Source organism: Lepidochelys olivacea, assembly GCF_965140295.1.
Source record: "Lepidochelys olivacea isolate rLepOli2 genome assembly, chromosome: 14".
In the NCBI taxonomy this organism is placed as follows: Eukaryota; Metazoa; Chordata; order Testudines; family Cheloniidae; genus Lepidochelys; species Lepidochelys olivacea.
The window spans coordinates 28900688-28917227 of NC_140424.1; the positions used below are offsets into that span (position 1 = coordinate 28900688).

Sequence of the window (16540 nt, forward strand, 5' to 3'; positions counted from 1 at the left end):
CCCGGCCCTTCCCCCGGGTCTCTCCCCTCACCTGCAGGCTCCGGCTCAGGGGCTGGTTCCAGCCCCCGGAGAAAGTCCCCCCGCTGGGCCCAGAGGGGCGCTGGGGAAGGGCTCTCCCCGCACACACCCCGCTGGGCAGCGGCAGCGACTGACCCAGGAAGCTCTCACACCACCACTACCCCCGTATGCTGGTCAGAGAGACTGAGCGCTTCCAGCTCTGCACACCCGCCATTGCAGCAGTGCCCGGCGTGGGGGTCAAAGGATCCTTCCCCAGGACCTCCCTTTGCCCCACTCCCCCCAGGGATGTGCCCGAGGCGATCACAGCCTGTCTCCGCTGAGCTCGGAGGCCCTGACACTGCGAGCCCTCGCTGCCTCCTGGCAGCTGAAGAGTTAATGCCCCCTGCCGCCGCCGCGCAGCGCGACTCTGCCCATCCGGGAGGGAGGCGGCTGCTCTCTCTGCCTTTGAGCGGATCCGGGGCTGAGCTTCCCGGGTCAGACGCTGCCGCCGCCTCCATCGTGAGCCGGAGCCCGGGCTGAGCCGCTGCCGCTCCCCAGCGGGGTGTGTGCGGGGAGAGCCCTTCCCCAGCGCCCCTCGGGGCCCAGCCGCGGGGACTTTCTCCGGGGGCTGGAACCAGCCCCGGGCTCTGCCGACACCAGCCCCGGAGCCGGAGCCTGCAGGTGAGGGGAGAGACCCGGGGGAAGGGCCGGGGCCGGGGCTATGGCACCATCTGCGCTCAGTCCCACCTGCTGGTGCCCCGGCTCCACCCTGCACAGCGCGCTCGCGGGGGCAAATCGGAGGGGCCAAGTCCGTGCAGGGGCCAGACTGACTGGGCGGGGGGTGCCACACAGCTGGAGGCAGGGCCAGGAGAGCGGCCAAGGCGCAACATCAGGGCAGGGGGTAGGCAGCGGGGTTAAGAACAGATACAGGCACTGCCAGCCAGTGGCAGAGGGGAAACCCCGCGATAGAAGTGACCCCAGACGTGGGGGAGCCATCTGCAGTCTTTGCAAAAATCGAGTGTGCTCTATTAATAGGAGCTGCTCTCGGCCCTCCCTTCCGCAGCTCAGCACCCACTTTCTAGGGTTGAGTTCTTAAAGGCACAGGGCAGCCCAATGCATAGGCCAGGCAGATCTTCCTTAAATAACATGTTGTACTGAGCTGCCAAAGGAGACTTGGTTCAGTGACATATTTTACATACAGCCCCCCGATGTCAGACATGTTTTTAAGGTTTGAAAGAGTCCCTTATCAGTTTCTGTGACTGCATAAAACCTCATGGCAGTTCACAAAATGCCCTAGCTCCTATTCTCATTGCCTGAATTGCTCTGCCTTTTTCTTGTGTTCCATGGAACCTAGTTGCATTCCTTTGTCATTTTATTTTTAAACTATTCTTTTGCTCACTCTGAGCACTTCATAACGTACCTGCCTTAACATTCTGCATGTGGATGTCGTGCATCACTGTACATATTTTTAATAGCAAATAATCACTGAAAATATTAATTCGCTAGTGGCTTCAGCAATCCCATCTCACGGTGTTTCTAGTATAACACTTCCCATTTGCCTTGCAACATTTTAATTTTAAAATTTCCTGCGGGGAGATTTTCTTTTTTTTTAATACACAAGTTTATTCTTTGAGATCATATTTCTTGAAGGCATTCTGATTTCCTGGGTTGGTGTCAAAACGTCTTTCATTTCTTTGATCCACCAGTGGTGACTGCCTTTGTCAACTGTTATTTTGTCTTTCTATCCAGCACTCTAGTGCTTTTTCTACATACGGAGATAAAGGAAGAAGGGGGTACACGTCAGGACCATAATTGGGCCCTGGGTGATCGCTACTTCCCACCACCCAACACAGATGTAATGAGGTTGAGTAGTGCCTGTATAAGAAAAATTAAAACTACTAGTTATTCCTCAAAAAAGGTTTTTAATGATTTTTTACTATAAAAGCAGCACAGACAAAATAAGAAAAGAAAAAGTAAAGAGCAGCTTTGGATAAGAATTGATATAAATGGCAGATTATACTGAAGACAAGCACAGGTACATGTTATGAATCATTAAGAAGATAATGAACAGCAACCCTACATACACTGGTCCTGGCAGGTTATACTGAAAGCCCTGAAGACAAGCATATATAAAGCTATTATCCACCAGTTATTTACCACTGGTTTTACACTACAGTATTGATACAACTGAGATCAATTTAGCTCAAGCAACCAAACTACTTTACTCCATAATCTTACCCTGCATTTGTCTGAAAAATACGTTACCCTTCAGTCAGTCGTTTTCTGCACTGGCCAGGTACAGACAGTCGATAAGTGCACGTCCCTTTGGTTCAGGGGGTGTGGGTCAGGTTTCCCTTATGACCAAAAACACACACACAGTCCCGTGCCTTCGTAGTTTTTATCTGATCTGTTGGCCGTGTTTCAAAACAGACCAACCAATCAGGGTGGACCACATCGTTAATGTGGTCAGTGTGGTTGCCCCAGTTGTATAATTGATGCATACCTATCTCCTTATAGCCAATTTTCATATAATTTAGGCCTATTTATCTCCTGTAGCCAATTGAGTTTTAAGTGTGGTTAATGTGGGTTTGCTTAGTTCAGGGGTCTCCCACACGGTGCCCGCGGGTGCAATGGCACTTGCCAGGGTAGTTGTGTGTGCCTGCAGGACACCACGCCGCTGAAATGCCGCTGCCGAGCGCGGCCACTGGAGAACTGCCCGCCGAAATACCGCCAAGAAGTGTTGGCCACGTTTCTTGGCCACATTTCAGTGGCGACGCTTATTTCCATTGCCACTTTTCGGAGGCAGGGTGTCTGGCACCCACCACAATCCTTTGGGAATAGGAATGTGCTATTCCCACAGAAAAGTTGGGGACCACTGGCTTAGTTCATAGGAGTCAGCAAAAAGTTGCCTGGTTACAGCGCATCCTGACCACAAGTCTTAACTTCCTTTTGCAAAGCTTGCTTTCTAGAGCTTCCGGAAGTTTGAGGCCTAACATTGACAATACTTTTGTTCAGTTCAAGCTTGACAATACAGTTGTTCAAATTATTCACAGTCTGTAGAATTTGGTTGCCAAATATTCACTGAAGGCCATGTTTTTAAACCCTCCTACATCACAGTGTCCTCGAGCCTGGGCTACAGTCCAAGACCAGACATCTACACAGCAGTGAAACAACCCCACAGCCTGAGCTCCATGAGCCCAATTTGGCTAGCACAGTCCAGCCTCGGACGTCTAATTGCAGTGTAGATCTACAGAAAGGGGGTGTAAGCACAGTTCCCAGAATTAGGGGATAGTTGTTTTTGGGTGTGCATGTGTTGGGAGCATGGTCAGTACGTACTGCACGACAGCTCTTCTGTCTCTCGAGGCCCATGGGGCCTGCGGAAAGCAAAGTGTAAGTTAGAGCAGCATTAAGGCTGCTCTAACTTACACCAATAGCCAAGTAGGACTTTGCATAGACCCTGAATATAAGAAGTGTAAAAATGAGCCATACCCAGCTCCCTGATGTACCATCTAGCAGGCCTGGCATGGTGGGCAAACTGAAACTGAGGTAAACTAAATAGCCAGAAACACAGTGAAAATTAATATGAGGTTTCTGCATACTCTGCCAAGAGCCATAAAGAGGGTGAGATTTGAACATCTATTTAACTGTTGGCAATGTGATGCTGGAAACAGCCCTGGTGATAGGGCAGATGGCAAGGGAGGATGAGGAAGGGGAGCCAGTGACTGAACTTGTGAGATTGTGCTGTGGCTGCACGTGCTGAGTGAGGGACCCTTGCTGTTTCAGAAGCCAGTGACCTTCAAGAAGGTGCCTGTGTATTTTCCTGGGGCAGTGGGCTCTGCGAGACCCCAGTCAGAAAGCTCTGTACAGGGACGTCATGCAGAAGAATTCTGAGACTGTGACCTTGCTGGGTAAGGATTCCTGTCCCTTTGGTACTGCAAGCTGGGGTCCAGAAGCATCTGGGTTGGGTTGTGTTCATGGGTGTTCCCTGGCCTCTTAGATTTCAGAGGGAGCCACCTCTATCGTCCCATATCCCATGTGTGAGAGACCATCCCCTCTGCACCTCTCCCGCGGGGCCAGAGATTCATGGACATAATGATGGTGCTGCTTTTCCCATAAGTAAGGCTCCCAAGTGGGAGAAACTCCACGTTCCCAGCCGCTCCTTCCCAGGGAACGTTCCATCCTGTGGGGCCTGTGACCCCTCTGCCAATTTAGGGATGGACTCGTGTCTCATGAGTCAGCGCTGCCTAAGTCCCCAAGGGCCAGGTTTTCAAGGGTATTTAGACATCAAACTATGCAGATAGCTGCCTCGTGGGATTTTCCAAAGCACAATGGAGATAGGTGCCTCGGCGCTACTGAAAATCCCCCAAGGAGCCTGTATGCATCTTTAAGCACCTGAAGACCTTTAAAAATCTGGCTCCAAATTCCCTGTCGGTGTGGATCCCTAAACTCACCTTAGTGACTCAGCATCTGGGCCACACATGCTGCCTTTCCCAGGAGGATATGGGACTATTTCCCTTGTTGTTTGTATTAAATGTCCCTCCAGCAAAGAAAGGGGTTAAAATCCTGGCATAACCTCCCTAACAACCACTCAGCAAACAGAGGGTGGGTTTGATCCCACTTGCTTTCTGTCCTCTGAGTAGGATTTCCCATTCCCAAATCCAGCATCATCTCCTGGTCAGAGCAAAAGGAAGAGCTGTGGGTCCTGGCTGTCCAGGGCTCTGAGGAAAGGGAGCTCCCAGGGGTGGTTAAACCAACTCAGAAACCATCAGTGAGGGAAGCAAAAATCTGAGATTCCCACAAAAGGTCCATGAGCTCCACCAGTTCTGCCTCTTCTCACCCAGGTCAGGATTATCCCCATCTGGGGTCATAGTCTCATGGCAGATGTCACTCATCATAGCTTCCCACCCACCCTAACAAATAGCTGGCAGTCTCTCCCTCTCTCTGAGTGTTCAGATGGGATGTAGATGAGAATCGGTCCCCTCCTTTCTCCTCTCAGGTATTCAGCTTCTGAATCAGCTCCTCTTTGGTTTGTTCCCCCCTTTCTTGTTCTCTTTCAGAGGTTCCCATTCCTGCCAGTACAGGGAGTGGCTCCTGTCTGGATTCTCTCTCTGTCCCAGCAGGGGATAGGACACCGAGAAAGAATGAGGAAGAGAATCTGCAGCAGGAAGGTGTCAAGCGAGTGGAATTGCCCGGGATGTTATTGCGACATCCTGAAGGGAATGTTTCCCAGAGCCTGGAGCAGGGGACTGACAGGTGGAATCTGCGCAGGTCCCTTAGGCAGAAAGGAAAACAGCCTGTGGAGAGAGAGCTCAAAGAAACCATCCACCAAGAAATTCCCACTGGAGAGACACCGAACACGTGTAGTGAGTGTGGGAAGAACTTCCGGTGGAGATCAGCCCTTATTGACCACCACAGAATCCACACGGGAGAGAGGCCCTATCACTGTGATGAATGTGGGAGAAGCTTCAGCAGGAGTTCGAACCTTGCTACCCATCAGAGACTGCACACGGGAGAGAGACCCTACAAATGCCCTGACTGCGGGAAAGGCTTTAATCACAGCTCCAATCTTTCTGCACATCAGAGAACCCACACAGGAGACCTTCCTTACAAGTGTCCCGAGTGTGGGAAAAGCTACAGCGTGAGCTCCTACCTCCTGAGACATCAGAAAATCCACACAGGAGAGAGACCCTATAAGTGTGATGAGTGTGAAAAGAGTTTCGGCCAGAGCTCAACCCTTGTTATTCACAAGAGAGTGCACACGGCAGAGAAGCCCTATAAATGCCTTGAGTGCGGAAAATGTTTCAGGAACAGCTCTGACCTTATTAGACACCAGAGAACCCACACAGGAGAAAGACCTTATGAATGCAGCAAGTGTGGGAAAAGTTTCAATGAGAGCTCGCACCTCACCAGGCATCAGAAAACCCACACACGGGAGAGATCCTATAAATGCCTCGAGTGCAATAAATGTTTCAAGAACAGCTCCAGGCTCATTCGACACCAGAGAACCCACACAGGGGAGAAATCCTATAAATGCCCTGACTGCGAGAAAAGCTTCAATCGGAGTTCAAATCTCATTGTCCATCAGAGATCCCACATGCAGCAAAAGCCCTACAAGTGCCTGGACTGTGCTAAAACCTTCAGCTGCAGCTCACAGCTGATCAGGCACCAGAGGATCCACACAGGAGAAAAACCCTATAAATGCCCCGACTGCGGGAAAAGCTTCACCGTGAGCTCACAACTGACTTCCCACCAGAGACTCCACACCGGAGAGAAGCCCTATGGATGCCCCGAGTGCGGGAAAAACTTCCGTCACAGCTCAGGACTCGTGTCACATCAGCGGAAACACAGGAAGGAGGGCTGCCCTGTGACTGTTCCCATTGTGATGACAGCCCACACTTTATTGCATATTACAGTGATGCCCGTGCAAAGCAGCAGTGCCTAGATCCCACGCAGGAGAGAGGCACTATACATCTGTAGAATGGGTTGAAACTTTCCCATGAAAACTATTTTTGATGGAAAATTGTGTGGGTTGATTTGACCCGTTTTTGTGAAAAGTGTCAAGTGTCTGGGTTTTTTGTTGTTTTTTTTTTTTTGGGGGGGGGGATTGGTGGTTGGGGGGGGGGAGTTGGCAAAAAAACTGAATGCCCCGAACCTGAAATATTTTGCTTTGGAAATGTTGCTACATTGCCTCATGGGAGTTATAGTTCGGTTGTCTTCCTCCTGTCCCAATTCTCCCCTATGGGCCAGGCTCTCAGCTGGATTACATCTCCCATGATGCACCACCTCCCTTCTCTAAGAGTATGTCTGCACTGCAGCTGGGAGCATGCTTCCCAACTTGGGCAGACAGCACATGCTAGCTCTGCTCATGTTAGTACGGTGAAAATTGCAGAATGAGCCAGGGCGGCAGCTCGAGCCAGCCACCTGAATCCAAACTGACCCAGACTACCCCTGGCTATGCTGCTATTTTAGTGCACTAGCTTAAGCAGAGCTAGCACGTGTCTGTCTACCCGCTCTGGGATGCACCCCCCCAGCTGCTGTTTAGATGTACCCCAAGAGGGAAAAGTATGGTGCATCATGGGACTTATAGGTGAACCTGGCCTATAAAGAACAATTCAGGCATGAGATATCCACGCTATAACTCCCATGAGGTACTGTGGTGACATTTCCCATTCAAAATATTGCTGGTTTTGGCCAAAATTTTCTGTTGGGTGTAGAATCATTTTTCACAAGCTAAAGATGAGTCGAATATGAGTCAACAGTGTAACACTATTGCAAAAAAAGCAAACATCATTCTGGGATGTATTAGCAGGAGTGTTGTAAGCAAGACATGAGAAGTAATTCTTCTGCTCTACTCTATGCTGATTAGGCCTCAGCTGGAGTATTGTGTCCAGCTGTGAGTGCCACATTTCAGAAAAGATGTGGACAAATTGGAGAAAGTCCAGAAAGGAGCAACAAAAATGATTAAAGGTCTAGAAAACATGACCTGTGAGCAAAGATTGAAAAAACTGGGCTTGTTTAGTCTGGAAAAGAGAAGCCTGAGAGGGGACATGATAACAGTTTTCAAGTACATAAAAGGTTGTTACAAGAAGGAGGGAGAAAAATTGTTCTCCTTAACCTCTGAGGATAGGACAAGAAGCAGTGGGCTTCAATTGCAGCAAAGGTTTAGGTTGGACCTTAGGAAAAACTTCCTAACTGTCACAGTGGCTAAACACTGGAATAAATTGCCTAGGGAAATTGTGGAATCTCCATCACTGGAGATTTTTAAGAGCAGGTTAGACAAACACATGTCTGGGATTGTCTAGATAATACTTAGTCTTGCTCTGAGTGCAGGGGACTGGACTAGATGACCTTTCAAGGTCCCTTCCAGTCCTACACTTCTATGATTTCACTAGTTCAAAAATCCCTTCCCGAAGAGGAGGCTTATTAACCATGAAACAACCAGCAAAGGAAAGAACTAGATTGACCTCCCCTCCCATTAAAGGTGTGAAAGCAGGACACACCTCAGGATCCAAACACTAAAAAAAGGAAATGGGCAGCAATTATTAAAATTAGGTAGAGCTTACATTTAAACACAATTGTACAATACAGGCTACTATCGGCCCTCTTGCAACCACCTCTCATGGAAGTGCCACTTACATCCCCGCAACTGCAAGACATTATCCCACAGTACGACACTCCCACTGGACAGCTCCGGCAGCACTGGTGTGCCATAGACTTCAGGAGTTTGTGATGCACTGGCGGGATCTTTGTGTTATTGCATAGGAACATGCTTAACACACTACTGAACAGCAGCATAGTTGTAGCTGTGTCAGTCCAAGGTTATTAGAGAGATAAGGTGTGGGAGGTAATATCTTTTACTGGACCAAATTCTGTTGGTGAGAGAGACAAGCTTTCAAGCCACAGAGAGCTCTTCTTCAGGGCTGGGAAAGGTACTCTGAACATCACAGCTAAATGCAAGTTGGAACATTGTTTAACATAAGTAATTAGCACATAGGGACCATTAGCACTCAGATTCTATGGTGGGGGAGCACAGTACCTATATAAAAAAATAGATAAAATAGAACATAGGACTGGAAGGGACTCCGTGTCAGAGTCCAGTTCCATACTACTACAGGCAACCCCAGCATATACTCCAATTAATAAATGTACCAAGCTCGATCTTAAAACTAGTGAAGTTGTTTGGCCACTGCTCCTCATGATGGGAGGCTGTTCCAGAACCTCACTCCTCTGATGGTTAGAAATCTTCTTCTCAGTTCCAGTCTAAACACGTGTGACCAGTTTATACATTTGCAGCTTACCTCTGGGGTGGGTGGGGTTCTGTACCGGCGAAAAGGAGAACACAGTCATAAGTTTATGGTACAGTTGTTAGTGACGTTCACATTTTGTCAACAGAATGGACTATGTATTGGATAGTTGGCAAATACGGTGAGTGGAAATTATCAAAGCCTACAGATTAACTGGCAGATCTTTCACACTCTATACTTGGTTACTGAAGGAAGTTGTGCTAACATGTTAACATAAGGTGTGAATTTAAAATGATTTAGTTAAATCAATGCAAACTCATTTGTGGACATTCTTATTTTGATTTAAGATTGGCCAATTGCAGTGTAGCTTCAGTCAATAATGAATAGGGTGAAGTTAACTGAAATAAGCCACTCTTCAAATGTGAGGGTTGAAATGATTTAGTAAAATCAGTGTTTTAACCCATTAAGTCAGTGCAAAAGCTGTATGTGAAGAAGGACTCTGCTCACATTTTCAAGGTGGTATTTGCACACATAACCAATCGAACCAAAGATTATCTTTATCAAGTTGCAGTGGGGGAGGTTTAGGTTGGATAGTAGGAAAAACTTTTTCACTAGGAGGGTGGTGAAACACTGGAATGCGTTGCCTAGGGAGGTGGTGGAATCTCCTTCCTTGGAAGTTTTTAAGGTCAGGCTTGACAAAGCCCTGGCTGGGATGATTTAATTGGGGATGGGTCCTGCTTTTGAGCAGGGGGTTGGACTAGATGACCTCCTGAGGTCCCTTCCAACCCTGATATTCTATGATTCTATGAACAACAATCCGACCAAAGATTATCTTCGCTAACTGGTAAAGACTGATGTTTCTATTGTATTTTGGATGTAGCTATAACTTCCATTGAAGAAAGATTTTATCAGTTGCATGGTCATTGTGAAACTTTTGAATTTTTATATGATATTGGAAATATTAAAAATCAGTTTTCCAAAGAAGACCTCATGAAGCACTGCCAAGACCTACATTTAGCACTCAGTTCTGATAACGCTTCTAACATTGATGAAGTAGAATTGTATGATGAATTAATAGCTTTATCTGAGATAATAAGTCCTAAAACTTCTCCTCTAAAAGTATTAGAATTTATAGCAAAAAATGATTTTTTCACTCCAAACACTGCTATAGCAGTACACATTCTTTTAACATTGCCAGTATCAGTGGCTTCTGGTGAGCGCAGTTTCTGAAAACTGAAATTACTAAAAAATTATTTGAGGCCCACCATGTCTCAAAATCGTTTGTCAGGACTCGCATTAATTTCAGTTGAAACTACCATTGCAAAAAATTTAGATTTCACTGAATTATTAAAAGACTACACAAGTATAAAAAGCAGAAAAATTCAGTTCATATAAATTCTTTTAATTTATGAGAAACTGGCCGCACCAGAAGACACTGATGTTTTTCATTACAGTGTATAGTTGAACCCAAATTGTTTGTAATTATGATTTTGTTAAAATTAAATGAGTACATTAGTAGGAAGTTGTTTTATTTCACTCACTACAAATTCTCTGTTTTAATTTTTTTAAATTTTAAACAGTGAGAAAAAAAAAATCATTGCAAAGTGCAAACGTGTAAAAGCGAAAAGAGGGGGCAGCCAAAAATTTTTTTGCTTGAGGCAGCAAAAAACCTAGAGCCAACCCTGGCTGAAGTCCCAAGCTCTGGGGCTCTTGGAGAATTTAAGCCATGTTGGGGGGTGAGGAGCCCAAATAAAAGAGGACTAGATGGAGTAGGGAGAGGGGCTACTAACCCTAATTTAACTCTCACATAACTGCCACACACCTGTATCCTGAGGGACCCAACTGTGATATTACAGTTTTCTGATTTTCCCAAAAGTCAGTAGGGTTCTGTCCATTAATGCCTAGAACATTCCCTGAAATTTTGGAATTGATCAGATATGGCTTTCAAAAGTTGTCATGTTACTTACACATAAGACAACAGAGAAATGCCATTGAGTTGAGGACAGAAGGTCCTTGTTACTTAACCAGTGAAACCAGTGCACAGACAAACCCACCAGCTTAACCTGACAGGTCACAATGGCTGTTTGTTCAGGGTAGGTAAAATCTTTAGTCCAGCTCATGGACATTCTAGGCCACGTCTACATGGTAGCAATTAAAATGGCATAGCTGCAGCACTGTGGTTACACTGGTATAACCCAATAGTGCAGACGTAGCGCACAGCAAGGGAAGGGGTTTTTCCATTGTTGTAGGAACACTCCCTCTCCAAGTGACAGTAGCTGGGTTAATGGAAGCATTCTTCCATGGACCTACCTGCATCTGTGCCAGGGTTAGGTTGGCATAGGTACAGTGCACAAGGATGTGGATTTTTCACACCCCTAAATGCCATAACTATGTCAACCTACATATTAAGTGCAGACCAGGCCTTCCCTGCCTCAGCTGTAATCTTGTTCAGTCCCGATAATGCTACTTCTCTGGGTTGCACTCGTATTGGGACAGGACATGAGCCCTGCTCTGAAGCTACCATTCTGGACTCCAGCATGTCAGTTCCAATTTCCTTTGTCAAAAGTAGTCTAGATTCATGAAGGGACATAGGTGTTTTGACACCAAACGTCACAGTGCCTAACGTTTAGGCATGTAAAAGCCACAGGAACACCCCTGGTATCCATAAAGCCTGAGGTAGGTGCCCAGGCTCAAAGAATGGGGACAGACATGTGCCTTAGATTGTGGGGAGCCGCGTAAGATTGCTAGTGGGAGATTCCAATGAAAGGAGTGGTGTGCAACCCCCACCCCCATGGAGATAGGGCCTAAATCCAGGCTGCAGGGAACCCTCTCTTGGAGTTAGGCACGTGAGGCAATAATTCAGTGCTGGGAGCATGGGGTTAGAATTAAGGTGCCTAAAACTGGGGATTAGGTATTTAAGTACCTTTGTGAGTATAGGCCACAGTATCTCTGTTGTGCGTGCAAATACCACCTTGAAAACGTGAGCAGAGTCCTGCTTCACACACAACTTTTGCACTGACTTAATGGGTTAAAGAAATGATTTAGTAAAATCAGTGTAACCCTCACATTTGAAGAGTGGCTTACTTCAGTTAACTTCACCCTATTCATTATTGACTGAAGGATTTAATTCTCACTGTCTTGAAATAATGGTGAGTCAATAAGAGGCTAAGAGTCCTGAGACTAGCAAGGAATTGCTTAACAGGATTGGCAGGAGAATTGTAGTCATTAGGTTTCAGAGTGAACATGCAGTGGCTATTAATGTTACCATTCTAAATTCTTGGAGCTCTTGTAGTAGCATGTCGATCTGAGACACCAGTGCCGCAGTGTGACTCTGACAGGGTCTCTGCAGCCAAGGGAGTAAAGTCTGCAAGAAATCTCAGAGGCCCCAAAGAATCCCAGGCGACTCAAAACCTTTGGATTGGGCAGGAATTCTGCTCTCCCAAGTTCCAGTCCTCCAGCCCTGCCCATCCCTCTCTGCAGCAGTGTCCAGAGTGGGGTACAGATACCCATACTCCCTGTCCCCACTCACCCTTCCACCCTAGCACACATGTGTCAAGGTTCCTTCTGCACTCTGAACTCTAGGGTACAGATGTGGGGACCTGCATGTCCCCCAACAGCATGGGGATGGGATAATCATCATAGACTGCAAAAGTCCATGTTCCTAACCAGCCCTGGTACTGGAAAGGCAACTTGGCTGTAGGCAAATTGAAAGAGTTAGACTTGAAGGGTTGAATGGTCACTTGGATCTCCGGGTTGATTAACTTGGGGTCCACTAAGGAAGCATGGATAGCCAACACTTGTGCTCCGGTGTCCCTCCATGCAGTGACCTTCTTCCCGCCCACTCTCACAGTTTCCCTCCGCTCTGAGGGTATCTGGGAGGTATCTGGGCCTGAGGACCTCTGGTGTAATTCCGGTGCAATGAACTGTAATCTGTTGGGGTTCTTGGGGCAGTTGGCCTTTACGTGTCCCGGCTCGTTACATTTAAAACATCGTCCAGCTGACGGTTCACTGGGGCGAGGTGGGTTCCTGGAGAACGGGGTGGCAGGACGACAAGGTGGCTGGAGGGTTCCTTCGGGGGTAGGTGGGGCCTGGGGCGGCCCCCAGTAATAGGGTGTGGTCTGAGGTTGTCCCTTCTGGTATCCACTCCAACTGCGACCAGTTTTTTTCTTCTCTGCCACCTCCACCCATTTGGCTCTAATCTCCCCCGCCTCGATTACAGTTTTGGGTTTCCTATCTAGGATGTACCTTTCTATTTCCTTAGGAACACCCTCTAAGAACTGTTCCATTTGCATTAGGAAGGGCAAATCTCCTGGAGATTGAACACTTGCTCCTGATATCCAGGCATCCCAATGTTTCACAATGTGGTAGGCATGTCAGGTAAATGACACGTCTGGTTTCCACCTTAGGGCTCTGAATCGCCGACGGGAATGCTCGGGTGTTAGCCCCATTCTGACTCTCGCCTTGGTTTTAAACAGTTCATACTGGTTCATTTGTGCCTTAGGCATTTCTGCTGCTACCTCAGCTAAGGGTCCACTGAGCTGCGGCCTCAGTTCTACCACGTATTGGTCTGTAGGGATGCTGTACCAAGGCAGGCCCTTTTGAAGTTTTCTAAGAAGGCCTCGGTATCATCACCTGCCTTGTAGGTGGGGAACTTTCTGGGATGGGAAGTGGTACCTGGAGAAGGATTGCTAGGGCTTGTTGGTATATTCTGCTGAGCCCTTGCTTCTCCATCTCCAGTGCATGCTTCCTCTCTTTTTCCTTCTCCTCCAGTTCTTTGTCCCTTGCCTCCATTTCCCTCCTGTGGGCAGCCTCCATTTCTTTTTCCCTGGCCTCATGTACATCCATCTCTATCCGCATGAGTTCTGTCTGTCTTTCATATTCCTTTTGTTTTTCCTCAGCCTCAAATCTGGCTAATTCCAGCTTTTGTTGAACCGTGGAGTCTGTCATCCTAACCTCTCTGTTTTTAACTAACTTTACACCCGAGAGTTACACAGGAAACAAACAAAAAAAAACAACTTGACTTTTAAAATTTTGCTGTGCTATTCTCTGATAGGGATTGTCAGCCTACAGAAAAATAATAATAAAAAAAAAATAACCCAAACCCACCAACAATAAAAAAAATTCAGAAAAAAAACCCCCGAAACCCTAACACCTTTGGCTCCAGGCAAATAGGTAGAAAACCCCTCTAGTTGTTCTTAGGAGAAAAAAAAAAACTTCAGGTCTGTGAAGACCTGTGAATTTCCCTGCAGGAGGTTAACTACTCTGCCTTTAGGAAGAGAAACTGCAGCTCACAAAGGCAAATCCCTTTTGTCTCTGCTCTGGCCCCAAAGCAAAGCAAAACACCTCGAACTATTTCCAGTTGGGAAACTTGCTTTCTAGCAGCCCAAACGAAAAAAAAAATTCCCTTTTAAAATCTGTGTTTCTGGTTCAAAAAAATCTCAGATAGATCTCAAAATGATTTCAAATTGATCCTACCGCTCTGCCACTCTGAACTCTAGGGTACGGATGTGGGGACCTGCATGAAAACCTCCTAAGCTTACTTTTACCAGCTTAGGTTAAAACTTCCCAAAGGTACAAACTATTTTACCCTTTGCCCTTGGACTTCCACTGCCACCACCAAATGTTTATCTGGGTTTATTTTTATTAGGAAAGCATTGTTTGGAAAAAGTCTTCCCCCCCAAAATCCTCCCAACCCTTGCACCCCACTTCCTGGGTAAGGTTTGGTAAAAATCCTCACCAATTTGCATAGGTGACCACAGACCCAAACCCTTGGATCTTAAGAACAATGAAAAAGCATTCAGTTTCTGAAAAGAAGGATTTTAATAGAAGAAGTAAAAAGTAAAAAAGAATCATTTCTGTAAAATCAGAATGGTAAATACCTTACAGGGTAATTTGATTCAAAACATAGAGAACCCCTCTAGGCAAAACCTTAAGTTACAGAAAGACACACAGACAGGAATATTCATTCTATTCAACACAACTTAATTTCAACAAGAAAAGGAGTACTTGTGGTACCTTAGAGACTAACCAATTTATTTGAGCATAAGCTTTCGTGAGCTACAGCTCACTTCATCGGATGCATAAAGTGGAAAGTACAGTGAGGAGATTTTATACATACACATGGACCATGAAAAAAATATACATTGTAAGGAGAGTGATCACTTAAGATGAGTTATTATCAGCAGGAGAGTGGGGTGGGGGGAGAGAAAACCTTTTGAAGTGATAATCAAGGTGGGCCATTTCCAGGAGTTAACAAGAACATCTGAAGAACAGTGGGTGGGGGGGAAGGAATAAACAAGGGGAAGTAGTTTCACTTAATATAATGACTTAGCCACTCCCAGTCTCTATTCAAGCCTAAGTTAATTGTATCCAATTTGCAAATTAATTCCAATTCAGCAGTCTCTCGTTGGGGGGCTGTCTGTAGGCAAGGACTGGCCTGTCTCCCAAGATTTGTGAGAGTGATGGGTCGTCCTTCAGGATAGGTTGCAGATCTTTGATAATGCGTTTATCATCTAGACCCATGGAAAAGAAGCCCTTGAGGAATTCCACCACGATTTCAACAATTTCCATCCCACCATCAAGCTCAACCTGGACCAGTCCACACAAGAGATCCACTTCCTGGACACTACAGTGCTAATAAGCAATGGACACATAAACATCACCCTATACCGGAAACCTACTGATCGCTATTCCTACCTACATACCTCCAGCTTTCACCCAGACCACACCACACGATCCATTGTCTACAGCCAAGCTCTACGATACAACCGCATTTGCTCCAACCCCTCAGACAGAGACAAACACATACAAGATCTCTATCAAGCATTCTTACAACTACAGTAGCCACTTGCTGAAGTGAAGAAACAGATTGACAGAGCCAGAAGAGTACCCAGAAGCCACCTACTACAGGACAGGCCTAACAAAGAAAATAACAGAACGCCACTAGCCGTCACCTTCAGCCCCCAACTAAAACCTCTCCAACGCATTATCAAGGATCTACAACCTATCCTGAAGGACGACCCATCACTCTCACAAATCTTGGAAGACAGGCTAGTCCTTGCCTACAGACAGCCCCCCAACCTGAAGCAAATACTTACCAGCAACCACATACCACACAACAGAACCACTCACCCAGGAACCTATCCTTGCAACAAAGCCCTTTGCCAACTGTGCCCACATATCTGTTCAGGGGACACCATCACAGGGCCTAATCACATCAGCCACACTATCAGAGGCTCGTTCACCTGCACTTCTACCAATGTGATATATGCCATCATGCGCCAGCAATGCCCCTCTGCCATGTACATTGGTCAGACTGGACAGTCTCTACGTAAAAGAATAAATGGATACAAATCAGATGTCAAGAATTATAACATTCATAAACCAGTCGGAGAACACTTCAATCTCTCTGGACACTCGATTTCTGATCTCAAAGTGACTATCCTTCAACAAAAAAACTTCGAAAACAGACTCCCACGAGAGACTGCTGAATTGGAATTAATTTGCAAATTGGATACAATTAACTTAGGTTTGAATAGAGACTGGGAGTGGTTGAGTCATTATACTAAGTGAAACTATTTCCCCTTGTTTATTCCCCCCCCCCCCCTGTTCCTCAGACATTCTTGTTAACTCCTGGAAATGGCCCACCTTGATTATCACTTCAAAAGGTTTTCTCTCCCCTGCCCCCCTCCTGCTGGTAATAGCTCATCTTAAGTGATCACTCTCCTTACAATGTATATTTTTTCATAGAATATCAGGGTTGGAAGGGACCCCAGAAGGTCATCTAGTCCAACCCCGTG

The 16540-nt window shown here is 46.5% G+C and overlaps 1 protein-coding gene across 3 annotated transcripts; it reads left to right on the plus strand.

Moving 5' to 3' along the window:
- The first annotated feature begins 204 nt into the window (after positions 1-204).
- On the plus strand, positions 205-6561 carry LOC311531237 (uncharacterized protein). Of its 3 annotated transcripts, XM_084648470.1 has the most exons (4): positions 205-678; positions 1747-1860; positions 3781-3905; positions 5055-6561. In XM_084648470.1, the coding sequence occupies exons 3-4, from the start codon at positions 3872-3874 to the stop codon at positions 6437-6439; spliced, it is 1419 nt and encodes a 472-aa protein (XP_084504596.1). In that variant the 5' UTR covers positions 205-678; positions 1747-1860; positions 3781-3871; the 3' UTR covers positions 6440-6561. The 3 variants fall into 3 exon arrangements, with proteins under 3 accessions (XP_084504596.1, XP_084504594.1, XP_084504595.1); XM_084648468.1 differs by lacking the exon at positions 1747-1860 and having other exon boundaries at positions 206-678; XM_084648469.1 differs by lacking the exons at positions 205-678; positions 1747-1860 and having other exon boundaries at positions 1944-3905.
- The last annotated feature ends 9979 nt before the right edge of the window (positions 6562-16540 follow it).

Excerpts from the sequence above, each read along its gene's own strand:
- LOC311531237 (XM_084648470.1), top strand. The coding sequence starts at position 3,872 with ATGCAGAAGAATTCTGAGACTGTGACCTTGCTGG. Across the intron at positions 3,906-5,054 it reads TGAGACTGTGACCTTGCTGG|AGGTTCCCATTCCTGCCAGT; the intron begins GTAAGGATTCCT and ends GTTCTCTTTCAG.